Here is a 23,221-nt window from a genome sequence, read left to right as displayed (position 1 = left end):
AATTATAGTACTCCCTAAAAAAAGTTTTAAATATTGTAATATTACATACCTTGGCTTTTAATTAATGAAAAGTATTATTTAAATAGTTTGTTTTTAAATAAAATTAGAATGCGAAGAATTCATTCAAGAATTCGAGTATTTAAATAAATAATTGATCTTAAATATTAGTTTGGTTTAAAATAAAATGGTATTTGTGAAATTTTATATTTTGAATATAGTCGAAGTTCATTAGATTTGCTAAAGGAATGTAAAAGTTTGAATAAACAATTAAAAATGAATTAAAAGTTCATTAATAATATATAACATGCGCTTATTCTTTTTTTTAGTGAACTCGAAACACGAAATTAACGCGTAATTAAACAAAAATAATAATTAAATCTCAAAAAAAGCAAAACAGAAAAACACAACTATAAGAAAATTAAAAAAGTTGTTGAACCAATGACGAAGCATGGATTCTGTCAATGCCAATAGCCAATCCGTTACAAGTGAATACAGTGAACAACAACAACAACAACAGACTGTTGAACAACAACAGTTAATGAATATCAACAACAATAATACAACAGCAATCAATAACAATTACAGCAATCAAAGCAGCTACAACAACTGCAACATTAGTGCCCACAAGCTTCTGGTCAGCAGCAACATGAATACAACAGCAATGTTGATGCATCATCAGCAGCAACAGCAAGCAGCGGCAGCTGCTGCCGCCGCCGCCGCAGCAGCAGCCCAACAGCAACAGCAGCAGCAGCAACAACAGCAGCAGCAACAGCAGCAACAACAGCAGCAGCAACAGCAACATCAGCAACAAAATGGCGGACGCGACGGCAGCAATAGTTCACGTGGAGCCGGAGATGATCGTCCAAATGGTCGCAACTCACACACGGGCAATGGACGAGGATCGAGCTGTTCACCAGCGAGCAGTCCCACCAGACACGGCAGTGCTGTGAGTCCTGTTAGCTCCTTGAATCAATCCATGATGGCACAAATGGCACAACAGCAGCAACAACAACAGCAGCAGCAGCAGCAACAACATCATCAGCTCAGTCCGCCGCCGCATGTAACGGGAGCATTGCCAACGGGACTGGCGCCACGTATGCCACATGGATTGCCGCCGCATTCATTGGGATTGCTCAACTCACTGCAGATGATGCATCATGCATCGCCATTGGAATTGATGGCAGCCGCACATCATCATGTGCCACCACGATCATATAATTCACCACCGCCCATTTCCACCTCGGATCCCAGTGCCAATGAGTGCAAATTGGTTGAATATCGCGGCCAAAAGGTGGCCGCCTTTATCATTAGCAATGAGACAATGTTGTGTTTGCCACAAGCATTTGAGCTATTTCTAAAACATTTGGTTGGTGGACTGCACACGGTATATACGAAATTGAAGCGTTTGGATATTGTGCCACTTGTGTGCAATGTGGAACAGGTGCGCATATTGCGTGGACTGGGCGCCATTCAGCCAGGTGTCAATCGTTGCAAGCTGCTCAGTTGCAAGGACTTTGATGTGCTGTACAGGGACTGCACCACAGCCAGGTACGATTATGAATCCCCAATCCATGTTGCAGTTGCACTCCCAGTTGCACTCCCAGTTGCAGTTGCAGTTGTGCAATTTTACTCATTTCCTGTTTCCTTTCGCCGGCCCATTGCGTGAGGCAACCCAACTGCCCCTATTTCCTACCTAGCCCCTTTTGCCCCTTCTTTAACTGTCTCAAGTCAATGCCAACGCACTTGCTGTGCAAATACTTTTTTGTAAACGTGTCTCAGTTTATATCGATATCGATTCGGTCTTCGTGCAACTAATCAAAAAACTTTGCTCTGATGACATTTGGCGGAAATACGCAATGCAAACGTAACTGCAGACACGCCCCCTACCCCCCATACGCCCACTACTTTTTTCGCCCAGTTTCTTGTTAACTAACAACGGCCAACAGAACTGCGTAAATTTGTGAACGATTCTAACAATAGTTGGCCAACAGTTTTCTCCAACTTTGTTGTAGTTGTCGTTGTAGTTGTTCTTGTTTAAATGGACGAGCCGACGTGTGCGGTGCGCTGTCAAATCATTTCCGTTCCAAGGTTGCAACAAATACTTGCCCCAAGCTATGCACACAGCCATGGCCATATATTTAGAAGAAAGTGCAGCTATTTTCTCTTTATTAATTCATAAATTTTGTACTTTTTAAAATTTATTGTCTTCATTAATTTAGTAACAAAAATATATATTATCTCTGTTTTAATTAAATTAATAATTTAACTGCATTGCTTTTTGTATGCCTTATTAATTTAGTAACTAAATTAAAGACTTCAATAATTTTTGATCAATTAGTAAAATAAATAAATTAATAAATCTTTATTTGTGAGCAAAAAATATGACGAATGCTGTATTTATGAGAATAGTTTTGATAACTATAGTAAAAGAATATGTTGATCATTTTCATTGTTGACATAAAGTGATATTTAGTTGTGAAATATTTACTTATTTAGCTGATGTTTTCAATCATTGATATTTGATAATGAAGACAGACATTTTTTCTAGTCATGCAAACTATGAACTCTATAGTTCTTGAAAGAGCAATCGTTTATATTATTATATAATATACAAATTCTTCGCATAAATATCAAAATAATATCAATATAATATTAATAATAGCTAAAAAAAAAACAATTTATTTTTCAAGTATGCTTTTCCATTTTCTTTATTTAATTATTTTTCCTTTTTTAGAAATACCTTTCATTTAAAAAAAAAAATTAACTTTCCTTATACAATTATAGTTTTTTACAGAAAACCTTATAATTTTCTTTAGATGACTAAATGGCATTTAAACTAGTCCTAATAGATAATTATAATAATTTTAGTAACAGCTAAATAATTAAAGACTTTCTATTAAATAATTTCCACTAGAAATGCCACAGATGTTAAAAGTTTGTCTACTGATTGATTATTGTACTTTTAATATAAGTTTAGAAAATAAAGAAAGCATTTTAAACAAAGTTATTGAAATTTTTGATTAGCTTACGACTAGTTTGCTTATTCAAAAAGGGTTCAATAAAGTATTTATAGAGTTAGTGCTCTTCGCTAATAAGAAAATCAAACTATAATTGACACAAGCCTTTTTGTTTGTTCTCTCTAGACTTACAATCGATAAATGCTTTTATTAGAAGAACTATAGAGAGAAAATTACGTTTGTAGGCTTTCATAGGAATTGCATTGTGCTAATCGAGTTTGTTTTAATTAACCACCGAGCCATGTGAAGGGCAAACCACGCAAAGTGCCGAACCATTGAAAGAACCACACATAAATGCAATGAAAAACCATCTAGTTAATTATGGAAATAGTGATCCAATGTGCACATGCGCTATCTCAAGTTGCAAGTTGCGACCCAAGTCCAGAACTCGGTCTGGGCCACAGTGCGTCCAACCAATTGAAGAACAGTTAAAAATGCGGTTAAACCTATTATTAGACTGAAAAGACTTGTGCAAAAATTGAAGCATGTACTGAATTGAGCGCTGACAGAGCCAAAATGCGAGAAAAAAAATAAAGACAAAATACAAAACTGAGCGAAAAAGGGTTAAAGCCCAAAATGCGAGCTGAAAACCGCTAAAGGCAAGTTGGCAGTTTTATAGGCCTGGTCTGTCCGTCTGGTTGTTGTTGTTTTTTATTTTATTTTTATTTTTTTTGGGATCCGTAACGGGAACAAGGCCGGGGCAAGTTGCACCCCACTGCGTGTACTCTCTGGGACCTCGGATAATTACAATGTGTAGTAGTTGTTGTCGTTGTTCACCTTGTTGTTGTTGTTGTTGCACAAGGGTCGACCAAAGGGGCAAAGGCGTTTGCATTTTCACACCCGCTTGCCCCGTGTTCATAAATGAAACATTTTTCTGTTTTTTGTATTAAGTTTCCCTGTTTCTCTCGTTTACATTCTTATTTTTATTTTCATTTTTTTTCGTTTTTGCATTTTTTTTTCTTATTTTTTTGTTGATATTTCTTTTTGTTGTCGAGGCTTACACACCAACGTTTAACAATTGTTTTTAATAGTACGATACTTCACTTGTCTCTTGTTCTTCTCTTTTTAATTGCAGATGCCTATCGATCAAGCCGCCAGAAAGGTAAACACACAAGTATAATAAAAAACTATGGCAATTTGTTGATATCGAAATCGATCGCACAAGAGATGTATACTATATGTGTTTTTTTGTGTGTGCACTTGAGAGTTTTTAGAGCGAAAAAACAATTTGTTATTAAATTATTTATTTTACCCGTACTCGTATGCATTGAGATGGGCCAAGACCCCACCCGGAAGTTTTAGGACCGTCAAATGAAATGAAATAGAGCGTGTTAATGTGTTTTAACAAGGATTATTCCAATAATAATATATACAGTTATGTGGGTCAAGTCAAATTATCTTGTCAAAGTCATCCAAAAATTATCCAGCTCGTTTGGCAGTTCAGTTTCATATACATTGTATAATCGGACAAAATCCATCAATAATTTTTTTTTAATTATTTCCATAATTTTTGTTTTTATGTTTTTCACTCTAAAATACTCTTGAGCTCGTCCGTTTTTGTTACTTTGCAATATTTTTTATTATATTTGTTTGTTTATTATATTTGTTTTTGTTAAGGCTGCTTCAAATGACAACTTCAATTTACTTTTCATCTTTTTTGCCGTACTGAGAGCGTAATTGTTTTTATTATTTCTTAATTAAAATTTTAGACGTCTCAATCGGGTAACTCATTTACTGTATCAATCAGACAGTCAATCATTCAGTTTGTCAGTCATTCAGTTCAGTCTGTCTGTTGGTAAGTCCATCAGTTAGTTTGTCAGTTCCTTCAGTCAATTGGTCTGGCAAATTGAATTTGATTTCAATTGATAGTTGACTGCCTCTTTGACTAAAACGCCGTTTAGAGTTGTGTGTGCGGCATCGACAAAGCGACTGACTGACAGGGTGCACATTGTGGGGCCACACTGTGGAATGGATGCAAAGCAAAGTGTTGTACCTGGTGGTCTACTGGCCACACCTTTCTATTAAATTGGAGTTGTTCACTTCGAAACTCGTACACCACAACTATGCAATTAGACTCCCACAAACAAAAAATTTAACTCAAATTAATTTCAGCTTAATTTGATGATGCGAAAAGTTGAACAACTTGCGCTACTTGTCTTTAGTTTCCACCATCAAAGATAGAAATACTAACCAAAGAGATCTGTAAACTCTAAATTAATTTAATATAATGTATAGTAGAATGAATATAAATCAGCAACATTAATTCCGACTTACAACATACATAGTTATGGAAATTATAACAAAATAATTGTTACATTCTGTATATTTGATATAACCTAAATTTCATGAGTAAAATTTTCAAAAATATTTTCGAACAAACTTTTTACGATGTGTTGCCGAATTTTATTATTATATTTTGAATATGATAATAATAGTTAAAATGTCTGTAGATAGGAACATTTATTTTATACATTTCACGACACAATAATAACTATAAGTATCTTCTGTCAGGCTATAAAACTAATTTAAATAAGTCGATTTTCTAAATTAATAAAAATATTAATTTTACCGTTTCGCGGTCTATAAGGTGTGAGTTTCAGTTAGTTTGTTGTTGTTGTTGTTGTTGTTTAGTGTTTGCGATTTGCATTTTGCAAATGCGACTTAATTGAGTGTAACCAAATAACAAAAGCAACATTGTTGTAAAAATATAAGTGAAGCAACAATAGATCAATTTATTTTTATAATAAATAATTACAGAGCAGCCAAAAACAAAAAAAAAAAAATTAAAAAAAAAAATAAAATAAAGGAAAATGTGCAGGCGGCATTCTCTCAGCATCTCACTCTCAGTAAGTTGCAAGTGGGGCGAGTTAAGTGCAACAAGCGACGTCGACGTAGCATGCTTGTAATTTAGTATGCGAACTAAATGAGTTATTAGCACGCCAATTGAATCCACTAGGTACGAGTACGAGTAGGAGTTGAAGTAAGAGTTCGAGTACTCACATGTCTATGCAATACTCTATAAGCGAGAATAAGATAAAGCGTTCAAAATGGTTGCCAAACCCAGAAAATGCCACCCAAAAAATCCGTAATTAGTGTTGGGCTAATTTTTATGAGTACTCTTGGTTTTGTCAGTTCACATTGCCACAACAAGCAAACTGTCAAATAAGAAATTTACTTTGTATACGAGTTTGTATTGTATGTAGTTTATTTGCACGTATTATATCAGATATAAATAAAGTATTGCATTATCTATCTTCAAAACAAAAAGGTTGGTTCATTTTGAACATAGATTTTTAAAAAAAAGTTTATAGTTGATTAAATAAATTTGAAAAATAATATTTTTAAAATTCTTACTTAACTTTCCTTCAGTAAGAGTTTATCAGGAATGTAATTTTGGTTAAAATTTTACGAGCACCCCTGTATGGATTGGAATACCTTAATCTATTGTCAATAAATAGTCTTATAATGAATATTTTAATCAACCGGAACAACATAATTTTAAAAGGATTTTTATGTTAAGAAATGCAATAATCTGGTTATAAATTTGTAAATCAGCATCACGAATATTTCGCAATGATATTTTATTTTTTACTGTAGAGTGTGCATTCTATGTTTTCTCTCCAACTTAAGTCAAAAACTGTTTCGCATTACAATGATATGTTAAAAACTGGCAATTGCTAGTACTCGTCCAAGTACAACTCGGATCGGATCGGGGCGTATTTTTATACAGTTGGCCACAATTCGCTGAGCTCAAGTCCACAATTATCATTGGGGTACGAGTACTATATTCTCTCCCCGCGATATGAATATCATATCATTTGTGAATTTGCATGTCTATTTACAATGAAATGTCAGTTGGTCAAGCATTTGACTTGGCTGCTTTTTTACTCGTATTCGCATTCGCATTCCAATGAAATAAAGGTGAACTATCGAAAGAAATGCGAGTCGGCAGATGGCTTCTTCTGGGAATTATATGCAACTAATCTGAGTTCAAAGGCAAAGTTGTTACCAGTTAGCGATAATAGACAAATGGCATGCAATCGAGTTGTAGATTCAATTAAGCGACTCTCGACTTTGCATTGCATAATTCAAATTCAAATATGGAAATTTCGTTAGCAGTTAATTGCCGGGCATATTGCATTGATTTAACAGCAATCAATTGCTCAAGTCTAAGGTGGCAACGTGGCCATAAATTTAATTGATTTGCCAATTTGAAAGCGACAAATGTACACACACAGTGGAGGGTTAAACTCCAAGGAGTGTGACTTCTCTTTGTCTATCTCTTTCTGTCTCTGTGTCTCCCATTGGAAAAGCGCTGACAAATGTTGGCAACGCCCAGCACTTTTATGCAATTGGAATTGCAATTTCAATTGCATCTATGTCTATGATTTATGCGAGTAACTGGCCACATTTTTTTTGGCGGCATTTCGCTTCTAGCCAAGTGGACTGGGACTTGGCCAGTGCCACATTCATTTACTAATTAACAGCTCGACTATCCCTTGATTATTGATATACACTCGGCTGCAAAAAACACAACACAGCTGCAAACTGGTTCGTTTGCTCTGAAAGCGATGCCCCCAGACAAAATTGCTGCTGCTGCTGTTGTTGCAAGTTGCAAGTAGCAAGTAGCAAACATCAACTGCGAACCGGTTTGCGGCATGCCGAGACATGGTTTTTTCTGTTTGTTCCAGACTAAACGTTTGTTTTTACATACATGTCAGCTCTGCGCTGTGTCAGTCACTGCAGTTAAACTGCACTAAATCTGTTATCCACATAGTCAAGTGCATATCCCGCTAGTCAAACTGAACGACTTGATAGATACCCTATAAGTAGGTCTAATGTGGAAGCAACTAACTATGTTTCTCATCGATAAAAAAACCTCTGGATCTCCTACACTTCTTGGGCAATGCAAATTTGTTGTAATTTTTAACTATTCACTTAAGAATTTATAGCATCTTGAATTGAATAATTATTAGAAAATATTCTTAATTAAAATTATAGATACAATAATAAAATGAGTAATAAAATAAATATTGTAGTAAATGATTATTTCAAAATGATTTTAATTTAATGTCTAATAAAGTCAGAAAATATATACACTCTATATTGAATTTTGAAACATAATTTCAATTCATTTACACAGGTCAAATTTATAATCCTTAAAGCATAAATTCAGAAAAAGTTTTGTGAATGACTTCGGCATTTTAATTTTGAATGTAGTGCAATTTAAAAGTTAGTCTAAAACAGTAATAAAAATACTTTTATTTTCTATACACACTGGATTTAATTTTGAAACATAATTCGAAGTCAGTTTAAAAATGCAAATTTCTAACCTCACAAACAAATGAGAATGAGAATTTTCTGAATAACTTCGTAATTTTAATTATGTTTGTACGCCAATTTTAAATTGATCTGAAACAGTTTTATCCATACTTTTATTTTCATTTGCTGAAAACTTTTTTTTATAGTACGCACAATAAAATTATGAATTTATTTTAATTTAGTTCTAGTAAAATCATTGTCCGATTTAAATGGCAAATTATGTAATCTTAACCAGAATTATGTACTATACTCTCATTGTACAAGACATATTCTAAGAAAGAAAACTCAATTTCTGTGTAAATTCAAACAAGTGAACAGTGTGCACTTTTCACTCTCCCGTCGACAGAACTTTTCCAATGAAAGTGGCCAAAAGGCGGTCTTATCGGTTGTCCCGATTAAAAACAACGAGCAACCAACGGGCTAGATGAGTGTTGTATGTAGATTTGATTGTTTATCGTTGCTTTATTCTTCAACCTTTCTAGCAGTTTTTCATCATAAATTCGTTAAGTTGACTGACTGACACTGACTGTGTTTTTGCACGTCATAGATGGTTACGCTCTTCCGATTAGACCCAAAAACACTTTCACTGAATTCAAGTTGATAAACAAAATAAAATGAAACTTTTGCTATTGTTTTTCCCTTTGGGCATGATTCATTGAATTGCCTTGAGCTGCTGCCTTTGGCTGCTCTCTTTACATGACCCGCGGGCCAAGTCCACAATTGGCTATGTGTGTTGTCATTAAACGAGCTGCACAATTAAATCTCAACTCGGCTTTTACATGCAAATATTTATTGTTGAAACAACTGCAAATATTTGCAATTGCTGGTTAAACGAAAGCGATAGAGAAGGGAAGAGAGAGTGGGCGATATCTGTTACTGGCAACGCACAATTATAAACTGTTCAATCTGTGCCAACAATGCTACCTGTGTTAACTGAGTTTATTTGCCCTTCTGTTTGCCACCAGCAAACATTAAAAATTTTTCTTTTTCGTATTTTTTTAAATTTATTTTTTGTCTGTTGTGGTGCCCATTGGAGTTTGAAATAGTTGTGGCAAGTTATGAGCTCGTGTTAAATTTTTCTAACACGAATCACGACTTTTTATTTAGTGCTGCCGACCAGTCACATAATTAAAACTTTACTTTAAAAATTAACTGGACTCAATTCCCACACTTTCCGGTTCAAATCTGTTATATACCTGTCTTGTTAAGAATTTTGATACTGAAAACACTTGAGGTTAATAAACCGTGCTCGTAATGACTGACTGATCATTGTGCAGCCCAAGCCATAAATTGTACAAGTCTGAAATTTTGATACAAACTAACTTAGACAAATTCATCGTATGATAAGACGGCGTATTGGAAAATTTGACCGTCAACAATGTACAAAAAATACAAGTCTTGCTTTATACAAGTAAATTTTAAATTGTCAAGTTATTCGACATGTATTACCGTGTCACGAATAGCACGAGAACATCTTTGGTTGCGACACCGAGTCTACGTTTTAGACCTCTAATTGCATCTAGTTTCTGAGTATTTGCGGCAAACGTAGCTTTTGTATTTGTATCTTTATCTGCATATCTTGTTTGTCATAACTGCCCGCTGTGTAAACTTGTTTATGTCTTTGGTTAACTACTCGACGTACATCTGTACATACATTAAGTATTTGTTTAAGACTTTTGAAAATATTTAAAGATCAAATACGAGTAGAAGCAATTGCGGGCATAAATTACTAGAAATATAGTTACATTTTCTTGTCTGTAAACAGTCTTCTTTTTAGATTTTATTTTAGTTTTTTATTATTTTTGTTGTTTAGTTTTTATGACAGATAATTAAAATGGTAGCATATTTTATGGTCAAATCAACGGGGTGCTCCTTGGCTTAATGAGGAAACTATCCAATGGGCAAGTTCAAGTTTAAATAAATGAGCATTACAACAAGAGTCAAAATGCACTCACATTTTGAGTTGCAAATTTAAAAGGGAAAAGCAGAAAATTAAATTAAAAAATATACACTTTAATGAATATAATTATATTTAGATAGAAGTTAGGAAGAAAAAAATCATGGGAAACAATTTTCAATAACAAATAAATAACACTGATGTAAAGGGGAAAGGTCAAGATTTAAAGAAATTACTCAGAAATATTTTATACATATATTGATACAATTAAATGTACAAATAATACTGAAAGAAATTAAGTGATGTATTGTACTGACTTATAGAGATAGTAGAAAATTCAGTAAGCACTTAAAAACTCTCAAATGCTTTAGTTATATGATGATCGATCGCCGTTTAACTATATTTAAAACAATGCAGCACAAGCAAATCAAACAAATGATCCCAAATAATAAAAAATAATATTTATTGTAATATCCACCTTATCCACATCCTATGGTGTTTGCTCATTGTGCTTTAACATCTTTATACTGATACCAAGCCAATTGTCATTGCTTTCAACCCAACAGTAACTCTCTGCAATTCCGCAGTTCCAGACCGGGTAGACCGCCCAAACGTGGCCCCGTTGGCCTCTCACTGCCGCCCACGCATCTAACACAGCATCCGCAGTTGAAGAAGCATCGCCTGGACAATGGTGACTATGCCTATGAGAATGGCCATATAAGTGGTAAGTAAGAAAGAACCAAAGAAAGAAAGTACTGTCTCTACTGTGTTGTTGTTCCTGCTGCATTCCCAGACAATTTTGTAACTGTTAAGGGCCGTCGGCCATTGCCATAACCACGATCCATAACCAGCTAAGAAAATTGATCACCAAACACAAAACGCACTTGCAATGGTAATGAAATCATTTGAGAACAGATCAATTCAACTGAATACTTGCTCTGGGGATCCAATTGAAAGTCGCGTAACAACAACAAAAAAAAAAAAGAAGTAAAGAAAATTTTTTGTGATTTGTTGATGCCTTGATTATAAGTTGGGCGAACGGATACAGATACAGATACACAATGCACAATTGTTACAGGCTTTTGCACGTTCCCAACTGCCAACTGCCAACTGCCATGTTTTCAACTCTCAGTTCCCAGTTCGCTGTTCACAGCCCAGATAAATGCCCATTTGTCCATGGTTAAGGCAAAAGGCAATCAAAGCGAAAACGTTTCGAGTCGCAGCCATATGATTTGTACAGGAAATCGCATTTAAGAGTTACAAACCGATTGCAGACTTATGACTGATGCTGCGGCGCATGATTTCTTCTCTGTATCCGTATCTGTATCTGTATCTGTATTTGTATCTGCCATTGTAATTATCATAAGTACTTTGAGATACACGTACATACGCTTACAATTGATTGATTTTTACATATATTGTTGCTCTATGATTTCCTAAAGCCCCACTGACAAGCTCAACCACGCCTTTTTCTATTAATGTTTCCCAACCAGACACACAGCAACAATCGTATCGGGAGATATTTAAAAATCATTCCAACACTCAGTATTTCTTTTTTTTTAATTTATAAAGAACCGCCGGCGCCTCTTTTAGGCACCAGTGTTAAGATTCACATTTGCCAAGTCATTCAATCCCTGCCAAAGGCAGCTGAGTTCAGATATTCTGAGTGAAATATGGGGCGTTGATTTTTGAGTGATATTGCACTATTCCCCCATAGATGCAACGAACCAGATGCAACTGCAACTTCTTGGTTAATTGCACTTGCCATCGAATTTCGAATTCAACAAGTAGGAATTTTTAAAAGCGCCTTTAAAGCGGTTTGTCTCTTTTTAATCAATTATGCAATGCCAGCCATTTAATGGCACATAAATTGCCTATACATGAATATATCTATATGTAAATATATACATATTAAGAAAACATGGTATGTGCGTGAATATGTAAACACAAGGTTGCCTTAAATATACGTGTACTAACATACAATTGTAACGATAGCATGTGTGTGTTTTCCTATCGTGTTGTTATTTTAGTTGCTGTGTTTAGTCTGGGCATAGACTATACTATATAGTATGTGTATGTCTATATATAGATGGCATAAAGCCATATCAGTCAAATGCACAATAAAATTGTTCGCTCAGCATTTCACGTTTTCTGAATTCAAATTTTTCGTTCATGTTTTGTTTACAAATCATGTTTGCAATTTCACTATTATTCTCGTATTTGTCATATTCTGATGTGCATTCGTGGATAATTATTATAATTATAAAAGTCAGGAAATTTCGGTAATTTAAATCGTTTTGCTGCCTACCAACTGTTGTTGTTTCTTGTTCTTATATGTGATAGACTCTTGATTGAATTCAATACTGTTTTGATGCAGTACACTGATATAAAATACCGGTTATTAAAGTAAAGAATATTGTTTTACAAATTGTAAAATACAAAAAAAAACTCTCAATAAGTCTTTTTCTTCGATCATGTTAACATGTTATTTTAACTGGGCTTTCTTCTTTCGTCCTTAAAATGAAAATAAATATATTAATTCAGAATTGACTTTTAACTCATTCGACTTCTCACAATATTCTCAATTAAATCTTGGTTAGAATTGATACTGATATTGTTATGATCATGGCATAATCTTATGCTTCAATTATTGTTAAAAGAAATCTAAAGTATGTCTACTTCTTTTATAGCTAATGGCGAGATTATGTACATATGTATGTATATTCGTTTTGTGAATTCATATTTTTAACGCTGACTATGCTCAAACTTGGCTAGATCTTTGGAGGATTTTAAAAACCAGCGATAAATTTGTTGTATTTGCAGATATGAATCGGTTGGAGAAATCGCCGCTGCTGGCCAACGGTTATAATCCGCCACCGATCAACCATATGGCATTTATGCAGATGAATGCCCATCATCCGGGTGCGGCTGCGCTGATGTCACCCGGAATGCCACCACACGGTCTCCATGCACGTCCAGAGAGTCAAATGCTGAAGGCAGCTGCTCAGAATGCTGGCATGTCCGCCGCCAATATGGATGCACTGGCGCGATCGGGCATCTGGGAGAATTGCCGTGCCGCCTACGAGGATATTGTAAAACACTTGGAGCGTCTACGGGAGGAGCGCACCGATGATAGACATCAGGCCATATGCGCTGGAGGAGGCGGCGATCGAGGTGGCAGCGTTGTCAGCGAACGTGAATCCAAGCCGAGGGATCTCAGCTCTCATAATTGTAAGTCAAATAAACATTTACCCAAGAGGTGGGCAGATTATTTTGTATCAAGGAGCTCTACAAAAATAACTAAATGAACAGCTAAAAATAAAATACATTTTTTGTGTTCAGCGATTAACCTCGAAGCAGCGCATTTGCAGTGTAGTTGTTGTAAACAGGGTATCAAATCGAATTGAATATGGGCTTATGTTAAGTTAGGGTTTCGGTTATGATTGTATTGGTTATGGAAAACCTTAGAATATGGGTTTCATAACAGTTTTGTTTTGATTTCCAAAAAGCTCTTTTTAATATGATCAATATACAAATTTAAAATCAAAATTAGTTTGACAAACAATTGTAAATAATTTATTTGTGAGCTGTTGTTGCTGTCGACGATAAAGAATGCTATTTATAGCTTATTTCCACGACCACTCACATTTGCCACATTTGCCACATTTGAATGTGGCACATTTTTGGCTTTCCACGACCAAATGTGAAACTGGTTAGACATTTGATATTCACCCAAAGCAAATCAGCTATTCGGTTTCTGTGCACAAATTATAAAAAGCTGACAATAAACACATTTCAATATTTATTTTGATATTATAATTGGCTTAAATTTAACGCCTACTGTTTTTATTGAAGAAAACAGCTGGTTAAGGTGATTATTGCTTTTTTTCTTGAGTCTATCGATAAAAATCGGGCGATCGATAAAAAAATACTGAAATTCGCCGGGCGAATGGCAAAACATCTTAGCATTCATTATGAATAAGCCAAAATGTTCATTGGGAATTACTGAAATGAAGTCCACATTCGGGCCGAATGATGAAAATGGCGTCGAATGTGCCAAATGTGCAGTCGTGGAAATGCGGGCAAATGTTAATGAGTTGTTGCTGTTGTTATTTCCATTGACAGGCTCACCCACGCGCCAGAGTCCAGTGCTGAATCTGAGCAAGTCCGGCGGTAATACGGATCATGGGGGCAGCAACTGCGATGCCGGCAGCGAGCGCAGTGATTGCCTCTCGCCAGCGGCGTCGCCTCGTGGACCACGTAGCCTGGATGAGGGCAGCCGCAGTGTGGGCGGTGGTCAGATCATTGGCGTTGAGGACGATGAGGAGGAGGAGAACTTGAGCGATGAGAACCAATCCGAAGTCGATGAACGCTGTCTGGCCAAAGACGATGACGGTGAGTAAACTTTACTTTAGCGATAACGATAGCGATAACGATGACTGCTGACTGCTGACTGACTCCGACTTTGTGTATGTCTTTCATCATGCAGATTTGAGTGACACGGAACGTGATAATTTGTCGACGGGTTCGGCGGCCGCTGCCGCTGCTGCTGCCGCAGCGGCTGCACATTTGCATCAACATGCCGCTGTTGCCTCGCATCATCATCATCATCATCAGGCGCAGGCGCATCACTTGGGCGTGGGGGCGCAACACGGTGGCTCTCCCACAGCCGAGGCAGCTGCAGCCGCTGCACTGCATCATCAGCGTGCTTTAAACTACTCCCAACTAGCGGCCGCTGCCGCTGTGGCCAATGGCGCCGTCGCTGGCACCGTTGCCGCCAATGGATCACCCTCTGCTGGCGGCGGCGGCGCCCTGACGCCCAACGAGGCCTTGCTGGCGGCCAATGATGCAACTGCTGCTGCTGCTCTGGCCGGCGGCTTGGCACTTGGTCCACTTGGCATCGATGCTCATGCTGCAGTGCCCGCCAGCTCCACGGAAACTCTGCTCAGGAACATTCAAAGTTTGCTGAAAGTCGCTGCCGATAATGCCAGGCAGCAGGAGCGTCAGATTAGCTATGAGAAAGGTGAGCTCTAGATTTATTTAGCTACAGATTTAATTACTCTTTATAATATTTTTATAAGTATGCTATTTATTTTTTTCTTGTTTTTATCACTTTACCACTTAAAAATAAAATTTAAACTTATCCGTATAGAAACACATAAAGCTGGATGTATTTACAAATTTAAAATTGACAATTTCCAAGAATTCTTGGAAATAACTTAAAAAAAAAAACAATAGATCAGAGTACTATTTTACTAATTATTTCGTACTGAAGATTCTATTTTAGTTAATTATTTAGCATTTAATTTAACTAAGGTAGTCAGCTCTTGAAATTTATCTAACATTAACATTTTAATTCAAATTTGAAACTATGAACAAAACTTGGCAAAACTTGAAAATTTACAACAGCAATTATTTAAAATATCTAAAACTATAATATTTATAATATAATATTTCAAATTTTGGCAGCATACAAAATTATTAAATTGAATGGTTTGCAAATATTGAGGAAAAACTTATAACATAAAAAACAGGCAATACGAGTATTAGCATTAATTACTAAAGTGACTAACTTTTGTGTATCTTTCTTCAATTTATTTTCCAAAGCTGAACTGAAAATGGATGTGCTGCGCGAACGTGAAGTAAAGGATTCACTGGAACGGCAGCTGGTCGATGAGCGCAAATTGCGTGGTAAGTTTTAATGTTAGCTAAACTACAATTTAAACTGAATATAGTTTTCAAACTATCTCGATTTAAGCGAAAAAATTAATTAATTGTATTTTGACTTAAGAACTAAAAAAAACTATCTAGTCTCTAGAGTTAAATGAATTAGTTAATTAGAATTTATTGATTTTGTGTGTCCAATTTAATGTTAAAATGATACAAACCTTTCGTAGAATCACTTTAAGAAACCAATCGCATTTGATAAACAAGCAAGTTGACAGTGTCCAAAGTTCTCTATGAGTGCCTATGCCAATTCCAATCAGGCGCGCTTAATGCAAGATGACTCAAATGACAATGACACCTGATATGTTGACTGCCCCACATCCACCCTTGCAACAGAGCTCCCCCTCTCTGTTCGTCACTCTCTGCTTGGCACTCTGGTGGTCGAGTTGCTTCGTCGCCAGGCTAAAAAGGGTTTCAAGTCTTAGGCTGCCGTTCTTGGCTCTTGGCTCTTGGCCCTGTTTTTTGCTGTCGCGGGACCTTTTCAACAGAAATCACAATTCAAATGAATTTAATATCATTTCATTATTTAGTTACACTTCAACGACTGGCAAAAAGTAGCAACGACAACGACAACGGCAACAATATATGTATTTATAAGATGATAATATTTGTATCTGGATTGAGCATAACCTAAGGAAAGGTGGGGAAAAGTGTGCTCGAGGCATTTGGGTGTGGAATTTGAGTTGCTTTTGGTTACACAGCCAAAAGTTTCATTTAGCACACAGAAAAATCTTTTAATTGGTTGTTGTTATGCTTATGATGACTCTGAGACTTTGAAACTCTAAAAAGGGTTGTCCAAATTTCTCCTGTCAGCGGCCCCCACTCAACTCAACTCATATAAGGGTGGGTTTTACTGGCCAAAGATCTTTGCATTATACAAGTTTATATTGAAATTGAAAACCATTTAGCCAATTACTATGAAAGACATTAAATAATGCATAATGGAAGAAACCGGTTAGATGGCTTTTTGGAATGAATCAAATAACGTTAAGCTTCATAAGTTAACAGAAGTTTTTGTCAAAAATATATTCTTTTAAAATAGACTTACGGTAACATAATAGTTCAATGAGAGAAAAGAGAGCTTAAATATTTTTATTTATGTATTCAAATAAAGGCATTTTAAATTTTTTTTTATTAAAAATCTATATTAAAATTAAAAGATTAGAAATTAAAAAACATTTAAAAATGTAGTATATGAAATCTAACGCTTTAAAGTACAACAAAATAGATATCGTATGAATAAGCCATGTTTTAATGACACTTAGCATACTCTTTGTTGAACTTGGTATGCTTTTTTCTGTAGAAACCGGTCAAATCAGTATATAATTAAGGGGGACTTTCATACTTCAATTTTACTAGGCTATAGAACAATTCTCTCTCCATCTCTTTCGCAAATAATGCCCTAGAATTCGCATTCGCTTTTGCATTCGTGGAGTTAGCACATAAATCAGTAGACGAAAGTCTGCATTTATAAATGTCGGAACCGTGCGGACTTTGTTGTTGCCCGTCCCAGATTGCAGTTTTAGTTGTTTGTTAATATTGCTGTTGTTGTTGTTGTTGCTGGGGTTGAGCAAATTGCATGAAACTATGCAAAAAGCCACACAGACATCAACATCTAATTGCAACTAATAATAAAGCGAGCCGATAAACATCTAGAGGTTCTATATGTATAACATGCCAGAAATTGGCCATTGCAACGGGAGCGTGGGTGCAACAGTTCAACAGCAACAACAACAAAAATACGTTGAGAACATTTGCTCACTCGATCCTCTGGCCGATGAGTGAAATTCAATCTGGCATTGCCACAGAGTCATAGACATACATATATACATACATATAGCCATAAATTTGCTCCACCCTCAAAACGGCTGTCACCACGCTTGACTTGTCTTGATCGACGCTAGTTGATGACGATCGAACTCGATTGAGTTTCTTTGACTCGACTGCCTTTCAAACAGGATCAACAAAAGCATAATTGCGCCCACACACATGCACAGATACACACACACACACACAATCACATGCGGATGCGCAGTTGAATTGGCACAGCCAAATAACAATCGATTGAATTACCAGTTTGTGTTCAATCTTTGTCTTTGCAATGCTCTGTTATCATCACAATTTTTATATTTTCATTTCAAAATTAATTAGAGTGAGTGTACTCGACGATAAGAGACTCTGTACTTATATTTAATATAATTTATTTGATTTGTACTCGCATATTTGAGAGATACCAAAAGTCATACATTTAATTTTATTTGGATAAAACTATATGACGAGGAGATTGATTCAAGATTACATGTAGTAATACTGTTTTGTACTTCTATAGGCAAAGAATACAAACATTTATTTGTAGTATACTTATAGTATATACCCTGTATTCATTTTAGGATAACTTTTTTTCTTTCATTATATATTCGGGAACATTACATGTAGATTCTTATGCTATATATAGTGCTTACCTATTTTTTTTATTTAAAACTATTTTAAAAATTTTCTTATATTATAAGCTGTATATGCATATTTTACAGTTTCCAATTTCTATCCCTTTTATCATATCCGTAGAACAACAATTTTTATAGCTATAAATTTGAATTAAATAAAATATTATTAACAAGTGATTTACTTGACCATAAAATAAACAGATAAATGAAAGAACAACAACTTAAAGTCCGCTATTCCTATTTCTCTTTCTTTCATTTTGAACAGTTCTCTATCAAAAACGCTTTAGACGCGAGCGCAAGATACGGGTGCGCTATCAACAACAGTTGAGTGGAGCTGGAGCAGGAGCAGGAGCGGGATCAGGAGCTGGAGGATTAGGAGGCAGCAAAGGCAATCCAAATGCAATTGACAACAGTGTCACCTGCAGCGATGCTGAACTTTGTACAGGCAGCGCAGTGGATGCCAAATGCAGCAGCGGAAGCAGCGATGTCGTCGAGACGCTTAAAGGTGAGTGAAAAGGCAAAAGCAAAGAAAGCAATAAGCAAAAATATAGTAAAAGGCGAGCAAAAACAACGCATGTCTAACAATTACCCAACTCCTCTGTCGCTTTTCGCCTTCGGATCTCTGTATTTCCTCCCTCCGCACCCGTGCCCTACGCCCAACGCTTTGATAACCAACACAGCGCCCTCTGTTTTACCTTTAACCCATTAATAGATACCGACGGCATCAGTCACGGCGGTAGTAGCGATAAATCCGAGAAGTCCCTCAGCGCGTCCTGTGATGTGACCGGCCATACCTCCGGATCTGCCACACGCTCCGATTCTCCCACCCACTTCAAGCGCGAGCCACATTCCGATCACGAAGGCTCCATGGAGCACCAACAGCGTCCCATCACAGCTCAAGATAATCAACCGCGCTGCTCCAGTCGCGATCGCGAAGATCAACCTCCCACTGCTGGTTCCGTTGCCGCTGCCGCAGCCGCCGCTGCAGCCGATGGCAGTCTCGCCGCTGCCGCCGCCGCTGCAGCTGCTGCGGCTGCCAGCAATGGGAAGGCGCCTTGGAGCTATCCTGGTATAGATCTGATGGCCACAGGAGCATTCTGGCAAAATTATTCGGGTAAGTTTAGGAGAATTAATTATTTATAAAATTAACTGCAGGAAATACTCAACCGAAGAAATAAGGAAAATACGAACAGTGATGGAAATAAATTGAATTTCCAACTTTGTTGCAGAATCTATATAGAGAGCAAATAATTATCAAATTATACTCCACCAGAGAATTGGTTAAGATTTGATATAGCTATGACTGTTTAAAGTTTTTGATAAAGTGTCAAGTGGAAGAAAGTTTGAAAATATATGTTAGGATTCGACAAAGTTATGCCAATGAAGTGCCAAGGGTTAAGGTCAAAAAAAAATTGACAGTGATGGCAAAAAAAATCAAATTTTTCATTTTTAATGCAGAATGATGATAAAATTGATATTCCGGAAGGAAATCGGTAAAATTTTCACAAAGTTATTCCAGTTAGAAGTTCTGGATAAAGTGTCAAGGGTCAAGGTCAGGATCAAGTACGGGAAAAATTTACAGTGATCGCAAAAAATTAAATTCTCTAGTTTTGATGCGGAATAAAAAAAGAGTTCAAATGATGATGAAAATCGGTTGAGATTTGCCGAAGTGATCACAGATTAAAGTTCAAGATGAAGTGTCAAGGGTCAAGGTCAGGATAAAGTACGGGAAAAATGTACAGTGATAGCAAAAAAATTAAATTTTCTAAGTTCGATGCAGAATCAAAATGGAGGCCAAGTGAAGTTATTGTTTTCGTTCCGGAAGCAAATCGGTTAAGTTTTGACGAAGTTAAGACAGTTTTTAAAAAAGTGTCAAAGGGAAGAAAGTATTGAAAAAAATGGACAAAAGAAGATATTATGTGTGGTCAGATTCTTTTAATATAAAGTTCCCAAAGGTGTGACAACTTTATTGAGCATTCCTGTTTTTGGTTCTTTCTCTTCTCGCTTAAAGAATCTCTGGCACAGGAACTGGAAATGGAGCGCAAGACGCGTGCTGCCAACGCAGAGCGTGATGTGAAGAGTCCGTTGTCGGAGAGGCCTACGGCATATTATAAGAATTCGGTGCTCTTCGGCAGTGCTAATTAAGCTCCATTATGTTTGAGCTGTTAGCAGAGACGACCAGGATATTTGATCTCAAAGTGCAATCCAAGTGACGGCGGCGTTTGGAAAGTGGCAAGAGGAAGACAGGGCAAGAAGAAGAGAGCGCGGCCGGACCAAAATGCAGAATCCCCGCATTATTAGAGAAAACTTTTGTAAATATATTTATTATTAATATGAATGTAAGGGAAGATGTGTATGCATTCAAAATGGATTCGTCCGATGATCGTTGCAAACGCTGATACGGCCATTTTGAAGATACATATTGTCAGTTACATAGCAAAAATTGAGACACTTCCGATACCAACATTGAGTGCATAAGTACTTGTACTCGTACTCGTAGTTGTACGATACGTACACTCGCAAATAGTTTCCAGTATTTTAGATTTTGTACATAGGCATACAAAGACTTTTTAAAATCGTAGTACTGGGCTAGAAAAATAGTTGGCATACCTAGCATTTAACATCAAGCGTCACAACCTAGCATCGTTTTAATAGTTAGCTTAGTTTTTAATTTTGAAAATATATACACTTACATACATTATCGTAAGAACTTGGATCATGTGTGTATATGTATGTATTTAGTTCAGCTACATTTTATATGCCGGTTTTTAGAGCTTTTAATGGGGAAGTTAGTAATTATTGAAAGTAAGCTGAGGAATAATGTTAAAAGCTAAGATTTTAATTTATTCAGTAGCCTAGCAGCGGATTAAGCTATAATATTAATAAAAACTTAATGTATTTCACTTGCTTAGACATTAATCCATAAACATAATGATATATTATACTATATATAATATGCTATAAATTAATAAACTGAAATTTAAACGGCCGACATTAAAATACATATGTTATACAAATGACATTAAATACCTATATAAACGCTTCATATGCTATTATATATATACCATATAAATATATATATTAAAATTACATTACATTTAGTCATAACAATAGTCACTGAACATAATATTGAAAACGTAACATATATACAAACTTACTGTGCTACATTCATCGCTCGCTACAAAAACAGACAAGTTGTTACAATAAATACCATACAAAAATATAGAAAACTGTCAAAAAAAACATGCAAGTAGAGAACAGCAACTATAACGAAAAGCGAAAAGTTTAAAAATAATATATAATAAATTATTGCATAAATAATAATCTCATGAATTTGTTTTAATGGGTAACTCGTGTAGCACTTTAATGTGAATGCCATATAAAGTCTAATAATTTGATAAAAACAAATGATATTAAATTGGGTATTAACACTTAAGTTTTTAAGAAAAAATATATTTATACTTGGATTTGGTGAGTATCTATGACATTAAGTTGTTTAATATAGCGTTTCTATACTTAAAGAACCTTTGGAAACTTTAATTTGTTTTTTATGGAAATAATTAAATAAATAAAAAAAAAACAGACTTGATAAATTTGAGCAAAGAAACTCCAACAGGAAACATCTGCGGTATTATAGTTAATTGGTACCTCGATTTTGATTATATTTTGTTTGACAGTTGCCAGAATAGAAATGAAATAATAACACATCTAATGATTGTGAGATTGATTGTGCAGATTAAGCCGTATCGATCCAGCATATAAAATCAGAAGAGCGCCGAGATCAATTCGTATTAAATGCGTGGCGCGCTTTGCTAAAAAACGGAGAGATCGTCAAACGGTCTGACGTTCGGACTTATACAGTTATCGATCCCATAAAGGTTGCGACTGGTGATTTATGCGTCTGGCGTGACTTAAGGGATCATCTGAATCGCCAAAGTTGAGATTTAAGTAAATGCGAGATTTTTCACATAGAAAGAAACGAGAAAACAAAAGTTGAAAACAGAACTATATATTGTAATTATGATTATTGAAAAATTATATTTAATTTACAGTTAAACGATCACGTATGTTCGTTGCCAAAAGGCAACGCGGTCAAACATTTTATCGGCCCCAAAAATGCCTTTAAGAATTGACCTCAATTATCGATTTAACTTTATTATTGGTTTTGATTTGGACTCTTTGATTTGACCACAGCTTCGGCTTCGTCATCGTCTTTGTCTTTGGCCTGGTCCTGTTCCTGGGCGTATTGAGTGGATGATATCCATGCAAAAAGTTGAAATAAAATGGAATGCTGTTGATTGCCGGGTTCGAGGGGTAGCTCCTTCGTCCCCATCCTTGTGGCTGGCATTAGGTGGGCAGGTCGCTTAATTCTCGTTAATTTCTTTAAGGCAACGTGCAGCGTTTAGTTGATTGTGGGTTCCACGACGGTTGTCAGTCCCCTCTTAAATTGTGGCAATCATATATTTGTGCTAATTGCATTGAAATTAAAGTTTTATTTCACCAGACATATTGACAATAAATGGTAACAGTAAAGTACAGCTATAGCTATGATTTCCAATTCGTACAAAGTACAAAGTATTATCACTATCCCAAATTAATTCCCTGCGCACTACTTAAAAATAGAAAATTAATAGCAGAAAAATGATAAGCCATAAAAATCAGACAGACTTAATACGAGAAAAACTCATGAAACCAAAACAAATACACAAAAGGTTAAAAGCAATTAAAGAAGTGGCCGGCTCCTTCGCCTAGATACAATTAATACTATAATTTTTCATATGCGAGTATGAGTACGACTACGAGTTTGTACCTGT

General features: G+C 35.8%; 1 protein-coding gene across 1 annotated transcript; it reads left to right on the top strand.

Moving 5' to 3' along the window:
• The first annotated feature begins 573 nt into the window (after window positions 1–573).
• On the top strand, window positions 574–21,731 carry LOC117781900 (dachshund homolog 1). Its single transcript, XM_034618785.1, has 11 exons — window positions 574–718; window positions 791–1,548; window positions 4,093–4,119; window positions 10,824–10,960; window positions 13,060–13,467; window positions 14,362–14,631; window positions 14,726–15,259; window positions 15,844–15,927; window positions 18,673–18,912; window positions 19,120–19,521; window positions 20,419–21,731. The coding sequence occupies exons 1-11, from the start codon at window positions 647–649 to the stop codon at window positions 20,550–20,552; spliced, it is 3,066 nt and encodes a 1,021-aa protein (XP_034474676.1). The 5' UTR covers window positions 574–646; the 3' UTR covers window positions 20,553–21,731.
• The last annotated feature ends 1,490 nt before the right edge of the window (window positions 21,732–23,221 follow it).

The sequence above is a fragment of the Drosophila innubila genome, assembly GCF_004354385.1.
Source record: "Drosophila innubila isolate TH190305 chromosome 2L unlocalized genomic scaffold, UK_Dinn_1.0 4_B_2L, whole genome shotgun sequence".
Classification (NCBI taxonomy): domain Eukaryota; kingdom Metazoa; phylum Arthropoda; class Insecta; order Diptera; family Drosophilidae; genus Drosophila; species Drosophila innubila.
Note: the sequence above shows the minus strand (reverse complement) of the source record. Positions and strands in the feature narration are given on the sequence as shown.